General features: G+C 42.0%; 1 protein-coding gene across 1 annotated transcript in view; it reads right to left on the bottom strand.

The window, feature by feature from the left end:
* Window positions 1–22,567, bottom strand: part of TC2N (tandem C2 domains, nuclear) — a 591,081-nt gene that overhangs the window by 84,357 nt on the left and 484,157 nt on the right. Inside the window, exons 9-10 of the mRNA XM_044073626.1 lie at window positions 11,825–11,939; window positions 9,980–10,179 (exon numbers count right to left, since the gene is read on the bottom strand). Of these exons, the coding sequence (XP_043929561.1) occupies window positions 9,980–10,179; window positions 11,825–11,939 (315 nt within the window). The remainder of the gene's footprint in view (window positions 1–9,979; window positions 10,180–11,824; window positions 11,940–22,567) is intronic.

The following is a 22,567-nucleotide window of genomic DNA, read 5'->3' on the forward strand; positions in this document are numbered from 1 at the left end:
GTTAGAGGAGGCTAGAAGGCCCTGCAGAACTGCAGTGGCGAAGCCAGCTCTAGTCTTAGAGTAAAGTGGTAAGTGATAAGTGTTTGGTAAAGGTGTGGACTGAACTCCAGGTTGCAGCTTCCAAAATTTCCTTGGTTGGAACCCCCCTGAGGAAGGCTGTAGATGTAGCTGTTGCCCTGGTAGAGTGGGGCCTAATGGTAGCAGGAACTGGTTTTCCATGATGGGTATAGCAAAAACAAATGCAATGTCCTATCCATTTGGAAATGGTTTGTTTTGATATAGCCTTCCCTTGTGAAGCTGTAGCATAGGATACAAAAAGCTGGTCAGATTTTCTGAAAACCTTAGTTTTATCCAAGTAGTAACGAAGTTGCCTGAATGTCCAAGGAATGCAGGAGTCTTTCTCCTTTGTTCTGTGGATTTGGGAAGAAGGTGGGTAGATGGATGGTTTGATTTAAAGCTACACTGGAAACCACCTTAGGCATGAAGGAAGGATTAGTTCATAGAGAAACTCTGTCTTGATGGAAAATGAGGAAAGGTTCCACTGCCATTAGTGCCTGTAATTCTGAGACTCTCCTAGCAGAAGTTATTGCTAGCAGCAGGGCAGTCTTCCATGATAGGAACTGCAGATCTGCAGAGAAAGCTGGCTCAAATGGAGGTAGCGTAAGTTTATCCAGAACAAAATTGTGGTCCCATGTTGGTGTAGGTGCTCTCCTGGGGGGCCTAATGTTTTTTGCCCCTCTGAGGAACTGCCTTAGAAGTGGATGTGAAAATAAGGGTGGATCCGTGTTGTAGTGGGCTGAAATAGCTGATGCATGGATTTTAATGGAAGAAAAATAAAGTCCTTTGTGCAACATCTCAGTTAAATACTGTAGAATCTGAGGCATGTGAGGCTGAAGTGTGTTTTGGCCTTTAGCTTGGTTCCAGGCACAAAACCTTTTCCATTTGTCCGAGTAGGCCTTCCTGGTGCTGGGTCTCCTAGCTTCCAGAATAACATCCATAACTGCTTGGGAAAGAGGAGCTGGCTGCATGCTTAGGTGATTTGCCATGCAGCCAGATTTAAGGTTTTGAACTGGATGTGTAGAATCTGATTGTTTTGCTGTGTGAGTAAATGGGCAATTTGTGGTAAAATCCAAGGTGGGCCCTGGGCCATATTCCTCAATAGTGGGTACCAGTGCTGGCGTGGCCAGTCTGGGGCTATGAGTATCAGACATGGTCTCCCCTTTCTGACTTTCAAAAGCACCTTTGTGAGGAGAGGCAATGGAGGCTTGGCCTGGGCTTCCGGATATTGGCAAAGGCTCTTGCCACCCCCATAGTGCCTTTTTTAGGCAAGGCTCAAATTCTAAACCTACCACCCTAGAACACAAAAAAGGAAAAAAACTAAGGGTAATGCTGCTCAATGCCAGAAGTCTCAATCTCAAGATGCACGCACTCGAGGCCCTTCTCAGTATGGAGAACATCGATGTCTGTGCTGTGACAGAAATCTGGTTCAAGGCTCCTGAGAGCACTCCAGCACTATCAGGTTTCACCTCATATCATGCATTCCGGCCCCAAAATCCGGACAACACCAAGAAAGGAGGGGGGTGTCCATATTCATAAAGGACACATACACCTCAAGGTTGGTGGCAACGCACAATGCATCGGAGACCATCCAGGTGCAATTAACCATAGGCAAGACTGCTCTGCAATTTGTAGCATGTTACAGGCCACCCTCTCAAACTCAGGAACCTCACATGGCCTTCCTGAAAACACTGGAGGGGATAAATGTATCTCCAAACACCATCATACTAGGTGATTTCAACTACCCTAATATAGACTGGGAACACTACTCAAGCCCAAACACTCTAGCCCAAAGGTTCCTGGAGTTCATAAACTCAAATGCCATGGAACAACTAGTCACCATCCCCACAAGAGGAGAAAACATACTTGATCTCATCATCACGAACATGGGATCACAATGTTCAACACCAGAAGTATACCGCTCACTGGTGAGATCAGATCATAAACTAATCTCGCTGGAGGTCCTCATCCCGCCCCCACCTGAAATAAAAAAGACCACAGTGAAAAACTTCTCAAAAGCCGACTTCACACTTCTAAAAACTAGTGTGGTCTCCTTTAAGGCTCCTGAGCCAGTGGTAAACATTACTCAAACCACTGAATCACTTACAAATGCCTTCTACCAGCACCTACAGGACTGCATGGATCAGGCAATCCCAAACAAAACTAAGACTCTTTGTACCAAAGGCAAGTGTCCAGTCTGGTGGACCCCAGCCATAAACAAGCTCTACAACAAAAGGAGGAAGCTACTACAAGATAGAGCAAAATCCTTGAAAGGTAAGACACCTTTGATCATTATAAGTAAAAAACTAAGAGCTCTCATAAAATCATCCAAGGCAAATTTTGAGAGAAAAATCGCCAAGGACTCAAAAGACAATCATAAGGCCTTCTTTAGCTATGTTAGAAACCTAGGAGGAAACTCCCAGATATGCTCAGAATTAGTTCAAAATGATGTGAAGATTACTGAACCTACACACATTGCCAACATACTGGCTGACAGGTTCAGTGCAAACTCCCCCCGCCCCAAAAGGAGAGATATCTATACCAGAGGATTGTAGCCCCCCAAACATCTCCAACCCCCAAGTGAGAACTGCTCTCTCCAAGGCAAAAAACACAGCATCCATGGGACCGGATGGTGTCCCCGGCTGTGTGCTCCACAAACTCAATAAGGAATTAAACCCGCAGTTAGGACAGCTGTTTAATCTTAGCCTCACCTCAGGTTACTTACCCAAGGAGTGGCGCACGGCGACTGTGGTCCCACTTCACAAGGGCGGTGCCTCCACCGACCCTGGAAATTACCGTCCCATTAGCTTGACAAGCCTTATCTGCAAAGCCATGGAAAGGATCATAATGGAACTCATAAACAAAGACATAGGGAACTTGCAGACTTTGGATCCAACCCAGTTTGGCTTTGTCAAAGGCAGATCATGCCTTTTAAACTTGGTTGACTTTTTTGAAACAGTCACCAAGGCCATTGATGAGGGCAAGGCAGTCCATACAGCCTACCTCGACCTGGCAAAGGCTTTCGACACAATACCCCACTCAGGTATCATCGAAAAACTCATCAGCTTGAATGTAAACCCATACGTCACAAGATGGGTTGCAAACTGGCTAAGTGACAGAACCCACAGGGTCAGAGTTGCTGGCGCCTTGTCAGACTCAAAGCCTGTCACAAGTGGTGTCCCACAGAGCTCAGTCCTGGGACCACTCTTGTTCGGCATCTACTTTTCTGAAGTACAAGCAAACACAAGAGGGTTATGGCTGACAAAGTTTGCAGATGACTGCAAACTGGGCACCATAGTCGAAAACACATCTGACACAGATATCCTTCAGAAGGGCCTCACAGAAACGGATAACTGGTGCCAGAGCCATGGCCTAAAGTTAAACGCCAAGAAATGCATAGTCATACCCTTCGGGAAAAACAAGGTTACCCGTAGCTACCATATAGGTGGCAATCCACTGAGCACAGAAGAAGTCATCAGGGATCTGGGGACCCAGGTTGACAGTAACCTTTCGTTTGACACTCATGTTGCCAAAGTAGTTAGGAAAACCTTCTACATTGCCCACCTGATCATGAAGGGATTCACATCTAGATCTAGGGAGGTCATCGTCACCCTGTACTCATCACTCATTAGACCTATGATTGAGTACAATGCCCCATTCGGAATGTATCTGACCCGACACCTGCAGCAGCTGGAAAGGCCCCAAAAGTTCCTCACCAAAAGGATAAAGGGTCTCAAAAATATGTCTTATGCTGCCCGACTGAAAGAACTCCAGCTCTATTCAGTCGCATACTGCTTGCTCAGAGGTGACCTGTGCCTGACATATAAGGCCATGTCAAACCCAGATTTGATGAATATGCTTCACCTCAAAAAATCTAGATCCCTCAGAACCACAAGGGCGGGAGACTTAAACCTTGACACGGTTATTAATAGAACGTGCTGGAGGGACAGATTCAACACCCAGAGGCTCCCTATGCTGTGGAACAAAATCCCGGTACATGTGAGGCAGAGCACCTCGCTGGCCTTGTTCAAGAGGAATCTTGACCAATGGATGGGAGATCGCAGATATACCCCGGGGATTACTTCAGTGTCACTGCTTGACAGAGGCACAGCAAAATAATAGGCATAGTTTTCTTCAAACTAAAGGGGTGGCGAAAGCCACATAACTATGGGCTAGGCTTATAAATGCCCTTGGGCAGATAGCCTAGTATGAACCTATGAACCTATGAACCTATGAGGGAAGGCATATACTGTCAGGTTTTTCCAACTGAATGAGAGTGCGTCCACTTTCCAAGCTTGATGGTGAAGTGTCCTTGTACAAAATGTTGTTAGCTGATAGTTTTGGGGACTGGCAAACAGGTCTATGTCTGGAAGGCCCCATTTTTGAGTTATCATTGCAAATACTTGTGGATCCAGTTTCCACTCGTGGGGATCCATGATGTTTCTGCTGAGGTCGTCTGCCAATGTGCTCTTATTTCCTGGCAGGAACTGAGCTTGTAACTGAACTTGGTAAGCCAGTGCGGTGTTCCACAAGGTCATTGCTTGCCTGCATAGAGGGTAGGAGTGTGTACCCCCTTGTCCAAGCTGTGGCTATGTTGAGACCATACGCTTTTTAGGTACTACTGTAATTTCCTCATATGCAGCTTTGCAAATGGTATTAGTAGTATGCAAGATGCCATGAAGCCCAAGGCCTGCAGAATTTTTCTTGCAGGTAGGTGGGTCTTTGTTGCTATTGTTTTGAAATATTGAGTCAGTTGTAGTTGTTTGTCTGGTGTCAGATAAGCCTTCTGGGCCGTTGTATTCTAGCTGGCACCCAGGAATGTCATATTTTGTGAGGGTACTAGTTTTGATTTCTTTTTGTTTACTGTGTACCCCAGGCAACTTAGAAGATGTTTTACAAAAGCCAGATGTTGTAAGAGAATGTCCTCGCTTTCTGCTTGGATGAGTTTGTTAATGTACCACATTACTGTGGTGTTGTCCATTCTTATTGTAAGTTGTCCTGGATGTAATAGGTTCTTGAATGCCGTCAGAGCATTCTGTACAGCTAGCATCTCTTTTTGATTGATCTGCACATTCCTTTGATCTGCAGTCCATACGCCTTGAATGCACTGTCCTGCCATGTGTGCCCCCCAGGCGTAGTCCAATGCATCTGTTGTCATAGTTTGCCTGGCTGGGGGCAAGGTGAAAGGCTGACCCTTGTTGAGGTGACATGCCTGTGACCACCACAGAAACTCCTGTTGTAGGCAGGGAATGAGAGATATCATTGTGTCCAAGCTGTGGCTATGTTGAGACCATACGCTTTTTAGGTACTACTGTAATTTCCTCATATGCAGCTTTGCAAATGGTATTAGTAGTATGCAAGATGCCATGAAGCCCAAGGCCTGCAGAATTTTTCTTGCAGGTAGTTGGGTCTTTGTTGCTATTGTTTTGAAATATTGAGTCAGTTGTAGTTGTTTGTCTGGTGTCAGATAAGCCTTCTGGGCCGTTGTATTCTAGCTGGCACCCAGGAATGTCATATTTTGTGAGGGTACTAGTTTTGATTTCTTTTCATTTACTGTGTACCCCAGGCAACTTAGAAGATGTTTTACAAAAGCCAGATGTTGTAAGAGAATGTCCTCGCTTTCTGCTTGGATGAGGCAGTCGTCCAGGTATGGGTATATTTGAATTCCTCTTTGTCTGCAGTATGCAATTACTGGTTCCAGGCATTTTGTGAAGACCCTGGGTGCAGTAGATAAGCCAAAGGGCAGTGCAGAGAATTGGTAATGGGTTGAACCTGCAATGAAATGGAGGTATCTTCTGCAACTTTGTCTGATAGGGACATGCAGGTATGCCTCCTTGAGGTCCAACGTTACTAGCCATGCTTTCTTGCCCAACATGGGAAGAAGCTGCTGTAGTGTTAGCATCCTGAATTTGGGTACTTGTAAGAAGGTATTTAGAATGGAAAGGTCCAGAATTGGTCTCCAGGCATTGTCCTTTCTGGGGACTAGAAAGAGTCTTGAGTAAAAGCCTTGGCTTTGCTCTCGAGTAGGTACCAGTTGAATGGCTCTCATGTCCATGAGAGCTGTAATTTGTTTTTGTGCCTCTGCTCATTGATTTTGTGGCAGGTTTGGCATTCCTCTTTTCATTGGCAAGGTGTGGAAATGGAATCTGTATCCTCGTGAAATGATGTCTAGGACCCATTTATCCTTTGTGACAATGTGCCAGTTGTCTGAAAAAAGTGCGAGTTTTCCCCCCAAGGGGGCTGCCAAGAGAGTGTTGCTTGGCCAGATAAGGTGTAAGTCATTGAGTTTGCCTTCTGGTAGTTTGGGACCTGTCTTCTCCTCCCTTCTGTGTTGCAGTGCCCCATTGGCGAGGTTTGCATTGGGCTTGTGGTTGTCCTCTGCCTCTTGGACGTTAGTATTTACCCCTCAGTGGTCTGTCAGTAGCTGGAAAGGACCAATTGTTTGTTGGCCAATTTCTGCTGAAGCGAGGGGGCTGTACCTCTAGAAAATCTTTGACTGTCTGCATAGATTTTGCCTTATCCTCCATTTTCTTTAAGACTCCTTCTGCTTTAACTCCAAAAAGAACATCCTGCTGTAAGGGAGCATCTAGAAGCTTTGCTTTAACATGATCAGGCAGAGTTTGTTCCTTTAACCAAGCATGCCTACGTATAACAGACCCAGTGACAGCTGCTCTGCAGGAAGCCTCCAAAGAATCAAACCCACATTGTAAAGTATGTTTGCCCACCTGTTCAGTTGCATGCAACAGATCCTGCATTTCTTTCAATTCAGACTGTTGAGGGTGTGTGCTCATTTTTTGTTTTAACTGAGACATTAGAAATTGCTGATATTTTAGCATGTGAAATTGGCAATTTAGTGCCCTCATAGCTAGAGTGGCTGAGGTGTAAACCTTTTTCCCCCACCTGTCTAGTGCTCCGGAGTCCCTTTCAGAGGATACAGGATTTTTTGCCATAGAAGCCTTAGCCCCTTTGGGACCCTGGGAGATAAGTCTCTGGATCAGCAACAGGGCTTTTATAAAGGAATTTGTGGGAATCAGGCACTCTATAGTATCTGTCAGGTTTGGCTGGAGCAGGAGGCAGAGAATCTGGGTTCAAACTGGATTCTAGTAAACATCATCCACAATGTGTAAAACTGGGGGGATGGCAAGTGGTCTGTGCTGGGGGAGTAAAAGAAACTCTCTGAGCCTTTTCTTTGAGTCAGAGTAGTCCTGACCTTCCCAGTGAAAATGTTCCCTCATAGTGTGTAAAGTTTCCCCAAAGGAGTAGTCTTCAGGGGGAGAAGCTGATGGAATTGAGTCAGCATCAGAATCTTCATAAGGGGGAAAGGAGTAATCCTGTTCCTCAGAGAAGCCTGAGGAAACAGACACCTGATCAGAGGAGGCATAATCTTCCTCTTGTCTAGGCCTTTTATCGGGTGGGGGTTGGGAACCCCTGATTAAAGAGATCAAATCTTCAGCCATTTTAAGCATCTGTTTCTTAGGCATGGGGCCTTGAACTTGAGACTGAAGTGCAGTCTTTTTAGGTTTAATAGGAGTCTTAAGCTTAGGATACGTTTTTATGGTGAGCGTCGTCGGTCTGAAGACGTCTTCAGAAACCGAAGGTGTTTCTGCAGTACCGACATCTCTTTCTGCAGTGTCGTAGGTAGAGGCTAAACAAAATGGCTGCGTCGGCCTAGCACTCTCCGCCAAAGGCTCCAAAGCGGTCTCGGGTTCCAAATCTGCGGTAGTCAGGGGCTGCATTGGAGCCTCACTGAAGACTGGTGAACCGGAGACCGGTCCAGCCGAGGCCTCGGAGTCTGGCTTGGGTCTAGGCTGCCTGTCCTTATCCTTGCGTTTTTTGTGCACGCCGGTAGTCGGTTGCTCCGATGGCATTGTGTAGTTAAATTTTCTACCGAAGTAGTGTTGTGTGAAATCAAAGCGTCTTTTTATAGTACGCTTATTAAACCTAGCACAAAAACGACAACCAGTGATGTTGTGGTCTGGGCCTAGGCAAGGTATGCAGTAAGAATGAAAATCCTAATGAGGTATTTGCTTCCCACAAGAAATACAATTGTTAACTTTTTCTGACATCGGTCTGAGGCAAGAAAAGTTTCCCCAATGGGGTACTTAGCTTTACTGAAGACTTCGGATCTGAAATTCGACTTCGCAAATCTCAGGAGTCGGCCGACCGGCACTTGCGAACTGCTTCTGCTTCGGGCACTGCGCGGCAAGAAAGACTGAAGAAAATGGCGTCAGATGCATTATATATACCCCTGGCACACTGATGTCAGGGAAGAAGCGACAGCAACTGACGCCAGACCAAGACTTTGGAATTCCGGCCAACTGCGGGACCGCCTGACGACAGGATAACCCAAGTGTGATGACTGCAGCAGGGTAACACGATGAACATCTAGGGAACTTTATGTAAAAACTACAACTCTTACACAGAGCTTTGTTTTAACACAACTTGTGTTGAGTTTTAAGGCATGTTTTGTATTTCTATAAAGCAGGCTAACTTATTTGGAGGAACAATGAGGCTAGACAATGACAAATGTTAACACAGTAGCACCAGGCCTAACTAAATCACTTCCATAACTGAAGAAGTCGTTTATTTTAATGTTGCCATTATAAACAAATGACTTTGCTCTGATTCAATCAAATGACACCCCTCAATTGCATTAAAGTGTACTATTTATGTTCTGAAACAAGTGTAACTAACAAACCTTTGAAGTTGGATATAACCTCCTTACATATACAGACCCAAAGTATACAGCTGTTGGTGCAGAAAGTACATTTTTTTTTGCATTTTATTTTGTTGATAAGGACAGCCGCCTGGATTTTAATCTCAGTGATGAAAATGTCTGTCATGGCATCAGGAAAGACTAAACCCCACAATGCCTCATTTCCTAAATTAATGTATAAACTACTGTATTTTCATGATAAGTGCATCATTTTTACTATCTTACTTCCTATAAAGGCAATGTGTCATCTAGTTTTTGCATGTGGAATACTCTGCATTGAAAATTAACATTGATTATGTAGTACTCAGCTGCAATATAAATAAATATCTCTTCCACCAAACAGGTAAGTTGTTTTTGCTTTCCCACACTGCATTGCAATCATATGCAAATCACTGCCCAGTACCTACTGTAACATCATTTTGTGGGTGGGGTTATAGAAAAAAATGAGTAAACGGTGCAACTAAATAAATCAAACAATACACTATTAACTTGATTTTTGCACAATCACTTGCAACTATAAGATGAAGATTATAATAGGAAATGAAAGTAGTTGTAAAACAAAGATGCTTCCAAAAGTGGCCAATGCACTTTAAGCAAAACAAAAAGTACTAATTAATAAATAAAAATAAATAAAATGAAAAAATAAAAATAATATAAAAATAAACACTCTTTAGAGCCTACACCTGGCTCAGCAATATATCCATACTGGAACGGTTACATCAAAGACACCTGAATCCATAAGACTTGCAAAATTATATTGTTAAACTGCTGTGAAGAAATACTGAGTGACTCTGTAGTTCAGCTCTGCTATCTTGCTGCTAAACAGTCATACTAACCTGCTGTGCAGAATGCAAAGTAGCTTCATATTTCAGGTGTAGTATCGCATCAATCTCATTCACAGGTACTCTGAACATTTAGACTCTCCAAAGGAAATTTCAGTGAATGACAATACCATGAAATGAAATACCTACAACCATTTTCAATTTTAATTTTTTCTGCAGGGGGCAACCCCCCCCCCTCATCCAGCATATAGGGGGACACCCTCACGCCTCCAATACTTATATATACCAATTCAGCAGTAATACACATTGGTGAGAAGTCCAAAGTTCATTAGCGCTGAATGGGGTTTACACTGAAATTACTTTGCAATATCATTGCTTGCTGAAACAGTAGAAATACAGATGTCAGGCACCCATTGAAGATTACCTGTCCAAGGCAGTGTTTCCTCCTCATGGAAGTCCTGTAGAGTTTAATGACAAAGGTAATCCCTTGAACTTTCTTTGTCTCTAATGGAAACAGCATAGTATCTGCCCATTTCACTTGGCCATTGGTGGACTTGAGTGATCGGGTCTTCCTCTTTTCAATGGTACCGTCAGCAAAGCACATTTCCACTTTCACAAAAAAACCTACAGAAACATGATTAATGTATTTCACTAAAGGATTATATGTTGATATCATAAAAAGTGATATAGCTTCTGGTGTGATAGTTAGGACAATGATTTAAATGGGTTACTTTTACACCTAAGACCGCATTTCAGTCAAATTACTGAACCAAAATGTAACCAGTATCTATAAACATAAAATAAGATAACTTTTAAAAAAGGAAGTAAAATCTTCCAGCTGTTAAAGTTTGGACTTTTAATGAACTGGCACATGAGAATATTCAAACTGTGCAACCATTTAAATGCCATTAAACTTTTTTCACTAAAATGCAGTCAAGTACAGTATCTTGTTTTGTCTCTCACTTTTCATCTCAAGTATTCATTATAAAACTCTAGATAAGGGGTGTCTAACCTTTTTGGCTCAGGGGCCACTTACCGTACAGTTCAGTTCAGAGGCCACTTACTATACTTGGCAACGTGTATACATGTCTAACGTGTATCTGTCCATTCAAAGCAGTTTGTGACAGGACATACCAAGAGTCATATAAAATGCTTCAGTGGGCTTCGTTTGTTGCCCTAGGGCCACTTTGGACACTCTTGCTCTAAATGGCATTATATACTAAGGAAGCACATTTAACTGACTGCAGTACACTGTTCTTCAATATATACACAACAAAGTCATTCTTACTTTTTTTTTGTTTTTTCCTCCCTCTGTGTCTACTGATCATCAACCCCCCCCCCCCCCCCATAGCCACCACATTCACTGCCCATTCTGGGTATTCCCTACTGAGGCCAAGAACTTTCTGTTGTGGACCAGTATACAGGTGGACTCAACAGTGGTTTGTGCCCTTACCTGCATCATTACAATGTGGGCATATTTACCAAGGACCAAGTGGCCTGCATCACTTTGGGAACTATTAATCCTTCATCCATGTCCACACGCTCATGCAAGCGTGTATGTGTTCTCATAAACCTGTCATTAGGGCTGTCAGGATTGCAGCTTTTTGGACAAATACAAACACTGTGTTACTGTTTGCAATGATGCTCCTTCTCCAAAGGACCATGTTAAATGACTGCCTCGTTCTATCCCTCGCCCCAAGGATAGGCATGTACATCTGCTACAGGAAATCCAACAGACGCTCAAGCTAGTAATTAAACCTGTGTCACCTGGAACATAGTCAGGCCTTTACCTCCTCTATAGCAGTGATGCTGAAACAAAAAGACATTCTTATCTGGTGAGTAGAGGCTTGTTTTACAGTTTTCCTCAATGCTGACATGTCTGAAGAAGATGCTTTAAAATCAGGACACAAAACTAACAGATTGTAGCCAATAATATACCAATGCTGCAATGTTACCATCTTATCCTGGGTATATATATTGGTTGCTTTCCTTTGGTTCACTGCTACTGTACCCATTGCAGATCTGAACAATTTTCCTTTGGTACAGTATTATCATATTCTAAGAAATCAGATTATGACACCATGCTTGAAATTTTAACAGTTTCCACAGTATATTACTATAAAAATGAAGCATTTAGTCCTTATTTCTGCCTATTTCATTTTTCATAAAGACCTTTGCTGAAAATATCAAGTAGCACTTTTATGTATCTCACAATGACCACAAAAACAAATATTCTCATTTAGTTGAGGAAAGATAATTGGTTACTTACTTAAAGACAAGGGAGTGGCAGAACTTGGCAAGTTTTGAGCTTCTACAATTTGTAGCTGAATTCTGTTGCTGACAGGCTGGAAACAGACTGCTGTCTGAATCTCTGCATAGCAGCTCTTAAATAAACAAAAATAGTTTCTGATAAGACATTTGGTAAGACATGTTTCAACAGACCCTGTAAATGAAACTGTATGTCCTGAACTACACACTAAAATCAAAAGCATCTTTAATTCATTTTGTTGTGGAATGTGAAAGCAGCACATACCAGTTTGTCAGCGTGGACTGAACTGTTTATTCTGTTAAAGGTGCAACAAAGATGCTTTAACCTAAAATAATTTGGCCATTAGCAAAAGAAGAAACACAGGAATCTGCATTATCATCAAAAGTGGATAGACATGGGGAAGCAAAACAATATGGATAACTGTTCAGTTTTCTTCGAGAAAAATAGATCTCAGGTGTTTTAAAGAAACAGAAGTAGATACAAACTTGTTCAAACTGGAAAAAAAAATCTAAGGAAAAACTTAAACAAGTATAACAAACAAAAAGACACAGGATAAGAAAGCACGTCTCAAAGTACTTGTGAAACTAAGAGAGGATTGGCAACACCGCAGTCAACCTTTTTCAGTGAACCTAGACATTGAATTAGACCCTGAAACCTGAATAAAAGCAAATGGCCTACAACCCCCCCCCCCCCCCCCCAAAAACAGGCATAAATAGAGTAAGAAGATTTAAGACATCTGGTCTAACTGTACCTAATCAGGATGATTACGGGGGTACATCTTGGCAAGGACAGTGTAATGCTTAGGAAATACACTGACTAGTGGACCCCAAGAAAAATGTGTTAAACTTCATGCAAATCCTATCAAACCAACTGAAAATTTCCTGACTGAAAATAATAGAAGCAGGTCAGCAACAGTCATATATCTTCGGCACAAACTTTAACACAATTCCACAATGAAAACTGGTTGACAAGTTAGGCAAGCTGACGTTTAACAAAGTCAAAAAAAGGACTGGAAACTTTCCATTCTGATCTGGAAACACTGGAGGCCAAGGAAGTGAGATACAGGGCTTGCTGGCAGATGGTTCCTTGGCTGAAGTTTTGAACATTTAGTTCATTTTACATTTTACAACTTTTCTTAAATGAGCTGCTGCAGCTGTGGGCATTATTTATAACGTATCTGTTAACTTGTTCTGGCTTTTTGATAAACTGATGTGATACCTCATTTCATCCTAGTGCACTCAGTGCCATAACAACTTATTTAGCACCAAAATTCCTAGCATCACACCCATGATAAAATAAAAGTGAAACTTCAGCCCATATTCATTGCACATTTAAACACAATGCATGACTTACTAGTCCACCTTTAGGAAATACCAGAAGAAAATCCATTGTGATGAACCACTGAAACGTGATCGCCCTGTTTACTTTGTCAGTGGCAGTTTATTTTTTTGCGATGATGTGACTTTGCTGGACATTGCATACTTTATTCTTGCATTAGGGGGTGGTGAGAAGTAATACAGTTCAATGCAAAGCATGACTCTTCCTACTTTTTTGTAAAATTATAAAAAAAATGACTTGACAGTTTTAGGAGGTTGTGCCGAACCCCTGGCAAACAGCTGCTTGAAACACTTGATAATATGGAGATGGCACTGATCTATGATGTGACCATGCTATTTTAATTAGGTTGCCTGTTTTTTTTTTCCTGTAAAAAAGTAATCCTCACTGATTTGAAACTAGAACCCCCCACAAAAAGACATGAACATGTTTACAAAAATACAGTAGATATAAAAAGTGTACACATCCCCGTTAAAATGCCAGGTTTTTGTGATATAAAAAATGAGACTACAATAAATAATTTCAAAACTTTTCCCACCTTTAATGTATAAAATCTGTTACAGGAAAAAATATAAAAAATAAAAAATGTACAATAAGCTGGTTGCATAAGTGTGCACACCGTTAAACTAATTCTTTGTTGAAGCACCTTTTGATTTAATTACAGCATTCAGTCTTCTTGGGTAGGAGTCTATCAGCATGGTACATCTTGACTTGGCAATATTTGCCCACTCTTCCTTGCAAAAGTGCTCCAAATCTGTCAAATTACAAGGGCATCTCTTGTGCACAGTCCTCTTCAAGTCACCCCACAGATTTTCTATTGGATTTAGGTCTGGGCTCTGGCTGGGCAATTCCAACACTTTAATTTTCTTCTGGTGAAGCCATTCTTTTGTTGATTTGGATGTATGCTTGGGGTCATTGTCATGTTGAAAGGAGAAATTCCTCTTCATCTTCAGCTTTCTAGTAGACGCCTGAAGATTTTGGGCCAAAAGTGACTGGTATTTGGAACTATTCATAATTCCCTCCACCTTGACTAAAGCTCCAGTTCCAGCTGAAGAAAAGCAACCCGAAAGCACAATACTGCCACCATCATACTTCACCGTGGGGATGGTGTTCTTTTGGTGATGTGAAGTGTTGTTTTTGTGTCAAACATACAGTACCTTTTGGAATTGTGGCCAAAAAGTTCAACCTTGGTCTCATCAGACCATAACACATTTCCCCACATGCTTTTGGGAAACTTGCTGCATTGTTTTGCAAATTTTAGCTGGGCCTGGATGTTTTTCTGTGTAAGAAAAGACTTCCGTCTTGCAACCCTACCCCACAGTCCAGACATTTGGAGAATACGGGAGATTGTTGTCACATGTAGTATACAACCAGTACTTGCTAGAAATTCCTGCAGCTCCTTCAGTGTTGTTGTAGATCTCTTGGCAGCCTCCCTGACCAGTTTTCATCTTGTCTTTTCATCAATTTTGGAGGGACATCCAATTCTTTGTAATGTCACTGTTCCATATTTTCTCCACTTTTTGATGACTGTCTTCACTGTGTTCCATGGTATATCCAATGCTGTGGAAATCTTTTTGTACCCTTCTCCTGACTAATACCTTTTAACAATGAGATCCGTTTGATGCTTTGTAAACTCTCTGTGAACCATGGCTTTTGCTGTAGCAGGCAACTGAGTAAATGTCAAAAAAATCCTACTAGGACAGCTGACTTTATTTGGGGTTAATCAGAGTCTCTTTAATTGATGGCAGGTGTGTACCCAAGAAGACTGAATACTGTAATTAAATCAAAAGGTGTTTCAAGAAAGTATTAGTTTAAGGGTGTGCAAACTTATGCAACCAGCTTATTGTACATTTTTTATTTTTTATATTTTTTCCCCTAACAGATTTGTTGGTTTTTTAATTGAATTGTGCAGGTTATAGGTCACATTAAAGGTGGGAAAAGTTTTGAAATGATTTATTGTGGTCTCATTTTTTTTTTATATCACAAAAACCTGGCATTTTAACAGGGGTGTGTACACTTTTTATATCCACTGTACATATAACCACATTTTTCAAGCGAACAATAACAACACTAATACCATGATATTACCCCTTATTCACACTGAGAAAATAAAAAGTTTAGTATTTCTATATTCAGTAATGTAGTGTAACTTGTATTATCTACTCTTGATATCTGATAACATATCTTACCTTTACCTCATCCTGTCTATTATCACTATTTACTCTTCAGTTATCCTCTATGAATTTAAACATATACGCTTTTATGCATTATCAGTTTAACTACAGTACAGCCGAAAAAAATTAACTAGCTGACTGGCATTAGTCCATTGCTATCATTGTGAGACAACATATGGAGAGAGTGGCACATTGGTAATCACGTTGTTTAACACCACCCCCTATGTTATACAGGCAATAAAGCCTCTTTCAGTATCATGTACTACATATATCGCCATGGTCAAATGACTTATTTATTACCAAAATTCTCAGTATGTGCCCATGATAGCATAATTCTGAAACTTATATCCATCTATGTTGTAGACCTGAACAGAATGCATAACTTACTAAATCACCTTTAGCAAATACCAGAAGAATATACATTGCAATGGACCAGTGAAACATGCCCTAATCACCTTAATAAGCAATGCCTCCCTGTCCACTTTTCCAGTCACAGGCAATCAAATATCAGGTAATCCTTTGCCCAGAAAGCTGCTCAATACCAGCTCTCACCCATCTGCTCACTGTAATCAAGAACAATGCCACAAGCATCATAACTGTCAGTGATGCTTGACCACGTGTCACATAGCCACTAATTATCAAGTGTAGTCAAGAACAATGCCACAAGCATCATAACTGTCAGTGATGCTTAACCACGCCTCACTTAGCCACTAATTATCAAGTGTAATCAAGAACAATGCCACAAGCATCATAACTGTCAGTGATGCTTGACCACGCGTCACTTAGCCACTAATTATCAAGTGAAATCAAGAACAATGCCACAAGCATCATAACTGTCAGTGATGCTTGACCACGTGTCACTTAGCCACTAATTATCAAGTGTAATCAAGAACAATGCCACAAGTATCATGTGTCAGTGATGCTTGACCACGCATCACTTAGCCACTAATTATCAAGTGTAATCAAGAACAATGCTCCAAGCATCATAAGTGTCAGTGATGCTTGACCACACATCACTTAGCCACTAATTATCAAGTGTAATCAAGAACAATGCCACAAGCATCATAAGTGTCAGTGATGCTTGACCACGCGTCACTTAGCCACTAATTATCAAGTGTAATCAAGAACAATGCCACAAGCATCATACGTGTCAGTGATGCTTGACCACGTGTCACTTAACCACTAATTATCAAGTGTAATCAAGAACAATGCCACAAGCATAAGTGCCAGTGATGCTTGACCACATGTCACTTAGCTACTAATTATCAAGTTTAATCAAGAACAATGCCACAAGCATAAGTATCAATGATGCTTGACCACGTGTCACTTAGCCACTAATTATCAAGTTTAATCAAGAACAATGCCACAAGCATCATAACTGTCAGTGATGCTTGACCACACATCACTTAGCCACTAATTATTAAGCACTTTTAATGACCTTCAAAATTCCCCACCCAAATCACAATGAAACAATGTGTACATTTAATTCAGCGCTTTACACTAGAAGGTGCACTACTCCCTCAGAGGTTTATTACTTGCAGTCATTACTAGTGAAAGGCAACTCTCAAGACACCCCTGAACTATGATATGTTCAAATCAGTCAGCTTAAATTGCAAATTCAGTGATTTCAAAGACCAATAAAAAAGTAATATACAAAATAATTTTTGTAATTTTTAATGCCGGGAAACCTTAGCAGCTTTCTAACTCAGAAGCTATCACACTGCATTCACCCCATTCTAACTAAATCAGTTTAAAGCAATAATCCATCTCCTATTGTGCCCCTCAAATAATTTGCATTATAAACACAACAGTGAGCCATTTATCAAAATATACCAGTGAGCTCCACTGGGAAATAATAGAGTTTGTCAGACATTTACATGAATTACCTAAGGTTTTATTTTATAACATGTGAGGGTTGAAATCATTAAGGTATCTCTCACTGCTCCTGATGAGACAATGAAGAGATGTCCAGTCTGTCCAACTATTCTCAGTACAGACAGATTCTAAGTATCCTCTGTGAGATACCAATGCATGAAACTCATAACTTCATTCTGACACCTGTCACAACTACCTGCCACTTACAGGTGTCCTCTCATGTCGGATCCACTCAGGTGCCTTCTTTAAATGTGTAATATGGAAGTAGAATTTGTGAGAATAAACAAGTCTTTTCAGGTTTTAGCTCATTCATAGCTTATTAATTTGACTCTTGTCTTACATAGCTGATTGTTTTGCCAGTGTGTCCCTGTGGGTGAGTTCATAAGACATAACCTACAGACCTAGCTTGGATCTAGCTTAGCCTTTCTTCAAAAGACTGAGGCTACATCTCCTGTAACATGAATAGTACAATCATACCAACATTGAATACAAAACGCAGAAATCTACGGGACAGACATATGTTTAGGGAGCCATACAAAATATACGGAAGCATGGTAAACATGGATTTCTGCATGTAGGACCAATGCTATCGTCCCTTTGAATTACACTGGAAGTTTTATCTAAAGAAATATTTTATTGCATATTTTCCAGCCCTTATGGATTTTTGTCTTATTGCAGTTTAATGATGTGTTTCTTCCTACATCACCTCATATATTATGCAACTGTGTCACTACATGGTCTGTGGTTTCAACAACCACTCTTTTGGTAACGTTTGTAACAGCACAGATACATGCTTTCCTTATCAGGTGAATAGTTAAGCTGCATACATAGGTTCATAAGTTCATAGGTAGGTACTAGGCTATCTGCCCAAGGGCATTTATAAGCCTAGCCAGAGTGTGTCAGCGTTCACCGCCCTATTGATTAATTAACTGAGCCTCTGTCAAGAAGAGCCAATGAAGTGATCCCAGGGGTGTATTTTCTGTTACCCATCCACTCGTCAAGGTTTCTCTTGAAGAGTGTTAGTGAGGGGCTCTGCCTAATGTAGTTAGGAATTTTGTTCCAAAGCATGGGGAGTCTCTGTGACAGGAATCTATCCCTCAAGCATGTTCTATTTATTGTTGTGGTGAGATTTAGCTCACTAGAGCAGGTAGCTCGCAGTGACTTGGATTTCTTTAGGTGGAGCATGTCCATCAATTCTGAGTTGGACATGGCTTTGTAAGTCAGGCACAGATCACCTCTGAGTAAGCGATATGCCACTGAGTACAGCCGGAGGTTTTTCAGTCAGGCTGCATAGGACATATGTTTGAGATCAGTAATCCTCTTGGTGAGGTACTTTTGTGGTCTTTCCAGCTGTTGGAAGTGTCTTGTGAGGTACATCCCAAATGGGGCATTGTACTCTATGATGGGTCAGATGAATGACGAGTAGAGGGGCACTATAACCTCTTTATTTCTAGATGTGAACCCTTTAGTAATTAGATGGGCTACATAGAAGGATTTCTAAACTAATTTGGCAATATGATTGTCAAAGGAGAGATTACTATCTACCTGGGTCCCCAGATCTCTTATTACCTCTTCCGTATTATAGGGGCTGCCACCTCTGTGGTAATTCATGGGTGTTTTGTTTTTCCCAAACGGGATGACTATGCATTTTTTGGCATTTAGCTTGAGACCATGAGTTTGACACCAGGTGTCTGTCTCAGTAAGGCCCTTTTGGAGAATGTCCGTGTCAGCCAGAGAGTCAATTATGGCTCCCAGTTTGCAGTCATCGGCAAACTTGGTTAGCCATAGTCCTCCTGTGTTTGCCTGTACTTCTGAGAAGTATAAGCCAAACAGTAGGGGTCCCAGGACTGAGCCTTGTGGGACACCACTTGTGACTGGTTTAGAGTTAGACCTGGAGCCCGCTATTATTACCGTGTGAGTTCTGTCTGTAAGCCAGTTGGCAACCCATCTCGTGACATAGGGTTTTGTGTTCAGGCTGGTGAGTTTTTCTATAATTCCCGAGTGGGGAATGGTGTCAAAAGCCTTGGCGAGGTCAAGGTAGGCTGTGTGAACTACCTTCCCCTCATCTATGGCCTTGGTGACTGTCTCGAAGAAGTCAACCAGGTTTAGTAGGCATGATCTGCCCTTAACAAAGCCGAACTGGGTCGGGTCAAGTGTTTGGAGGTTCCCAATATCTTTGTTAATGAGTTCCATGATGATGTGCTCCATAGCCTTGCAGACCAGGCTAGTCAGGCTTATGGGGCAATAGTTACCAGGGTCAGTTGTGGCCCCTCCTTTGTGGAGCGGATTAACTTTTGCTGTGTGCCATTCTATGGGCATGTAGCATGTGGAGAGGCTGAGGTTGAACAGTGTGTTTAGGTGGGGGGTTAGTTCGTTCTGTAGTTTATGCAAGATGCAGCCTGGGACACCATCTGGCCCCATTGACGCTGTACTTTTGGCTTTTGAAAGGGCTGTTTTCACCTGTGCATCTGTGATTTCCAGGACACTACACTTTTCCGGTATTGTTGTGGGCCCCTTGGGGGTGAGAGGGGGGTGAAGTTTGCACTGAATCTATCTGCCAGGATGTTTGCAATATCAGTGGGTTCAATATATTTTGTGCTATTTTGCACTAGCTCAGAGCATATCTGAGAATTGCCACTTAGATTCTTGACATAGCTAAAGAAGGCTTTGTGGTTAACTTTCGAATCCTTGGCTATTTTTCTTTCGAAGTTAGTCTTGGAGGATTTTATGAGGGACCTTAGTTTTTTACTGATACTGATTAATGATGTCTTTCCTTCTTGGGATTTGCTTTTTTTCTGAACTAATTTCCTCCTTCTATTGTACAGCCTGTTTATGGCATGGGTCCACCAGACTGGTTTCCTTCTCTTAGGGGAGTGAGTCTTGGTTTTGCTAGGGATGGCACAATCCATGCATTCTTGTAGGTGCTCATAGAGTGCATTTGTAAAGGTTCCTGCATCTTGAACAATGTTATCCTTTAGCATGGGGGCTGAGAAACATATCACCTCTGTCTTAAGTAAGGTGAAGTTTGCTATAGAAAAGTTTTTCACTGTGGTTTCCTTGGCTGGAGGTGGTGGTGTGGTGTGGACATCCAGAGTGATTAGTTTATGGTCTGATCTAACCAGTGACGGGTTGACCTCTGGTGTGGAACACCTGTCGGTGATGACCAGGTCCAATATGTTTTCACCTCTGGTGGGGAGTTTACCAGCTGATCCAGGGCATCTGAGTTGATAAATTCCAGGAAGCGCTGGACCTGAGAGTTTGTACTTGAGATGTTTTCCCAGTTAACGGTAGGGTAATTGAAATTGCCCAATATCAGGGTGTTTGGTAGGACCTTCATGTTTTCCAGTGTCTCCAGAAAGCCAGAGTGGTGGTCCTGGGTCATGGAGGGTGATATGTAGCAGGCCACAATTTGCATTGCAGATTTGCCTGATGTTAGTTGCACATGGATGATCTCGGAGGTATCATGCTGCGCCACTAACCTGGAGGTGTAGGTATCCTTGATGAATATGGATACACCCCCTCCTTTTGTGTTTCAGTCCATGTTCTGTGGCTGAAATGTGTGGTATGAGTTGTAGCCCGGTAGTGCTGGGGTGCTCTTTGGACCGGTTTCAGTTACTGCACAGATGTTGACGTTCTCCATACTGAGGAGTGCTTCGCGCCCGTGCATTTTGAGATTTAAACTCCTTGCGTTGAGTAGCATAACCCTCATTTTTTTATTTGTGCTGTTTATGGAGGTGGGTTTGACTTTTGAGCCTTGCCTAAAAAAATGCACTATGGGGGCAGCAAGAGCCTTGGCCAGTATTCGAAAGCCTAGGGGTGACAGGTGCAAGCCATCTCTTGTGAAGCAATGCGGCTTGTCGAGCATGTCGTCCCAGGCTAACAGACACTGGATCCCCTTTGAATGACACCAGAACCTTAGACAATTGTTGAAATTGATCATTTTTTCTTTATACTGCGGTATCATTCTTGGTGAGGGCAGGATGCTACTCAGGGTCAGGGTCATACCCACCTGGGCTACATGATCAGAGAGCTCTTCCATGTCTCTTTTCATGTAGTCCAGGGAGGTATGTCTTAGGTCATTCACACCAACATGAACAATGACAGAGTCATATTTGTACTTGTTCTGGAGTGACCTGAGTGCTTGTGTTATGTGGCGGATTCTGGCTCCTGACAGGCAGCTAACAGTAACCTTCTTGTCCAGCCTAGTGAGTGGGACATCAGTGTGCCTGACTATAGAGTTGCCTATTACTAGTGTGTTAGGTATGTTATTTTGCCTTAAGGGCTGTGACTGTGCAGCACACTGATTTTGTGTTTTATGTGTTGTCTGGTTTGTGACGAGAAGTGCAGGTTTTTTGGGTGTCTGCTTTGGAGGTCTGTGATGCTTTTGCAGGTTTTTATTTAGAGCCTCCGAGTATGATTTTGTGTATTTATGTGTATTTTTTGCCAGTGCTGGTTTAGTATGTTTATGTGAGGCTAGAGATGTGGTGCAAGTGTTAACCTTCTCCTCATGACTGCCTGTTCCAGTCTTGGGTGGAGAGAGAGCTTAGCCTCCAATTTAGCTATATAATTGCATCTCTCGCATATGTTGATGTTTTGTGGTAGGAGGAGAGGGTTGTCTGTGTACATGAGGCAGTTGTAACATTGCCTCAGGATACCCAGGTTCACATTTTATGGCTTAACAAATATTTAACAGCTAGTTTGGGGGGATGTTCCATAAAGGAACAGCCATGAAACTTGAATGTTACAGCAGAAAGAGGCTAAAAGTTGCAGCTAGTGCAGGTTTAAGTAACAAAAGCTGTATGAGGCGATGGAAGGACATGAGGTCAGCATATAAAGAAGGTCTCCAAGCAATGAAAATGAATTTGAAGAACCCACAAGTGAGTCAGCACACAAGTCACCAACCTAGTGAGATGAAAAAGATTATTTACCATAAATAATAAATAGTTATCACAGCCCAATAGTAAAAGGAAGATTTTGCAGTGACTTTAAGGAAACCCTTTCAGAAAAGGTATTGTTTGTAAGGGAGGCAATTTTAGGAGGAGCTGTTAACAGATTCAGGGAACAAAAGCTTGCCATCTACTAATTAATGCTATTATCACCTCCACTCACTGACACTTTGCTCATTAGCCCTGAGGTACTAGTCTCTGTTAGGTGTCATTAATTGTTGGAACTACTTTGGCATTATTGCAAACGAAATATTTCAGAATAACCACAGCTACAGCAGACATTTAGGACTACAGAATACTTAATGAGCCTTCAGAATGCTGCGGATTTGACAAGAAGTGACCGCTTTCATCGTTCTCCATAACAGCAGCTTTGCTGATATGTTCCCTCCAACGTGTTTGCTGATGTAGTCCAT

The sequence above is a fragment of the Protopterus annectens genome, chromosome 6.part0, assembly GCF_019279795.1.
Source record: "Protopterus annectens isolate FY-2018-M chromosome 6.part0, PAN1.0, whole genome shotgun sequence".
Classification (NCBI taxonomy): domain Eukaryota; kingdom Metazoa; phylum Chordata; order Ceratodontiformes; family Protopteridae; genus Protopterus; species Protopterus annectens.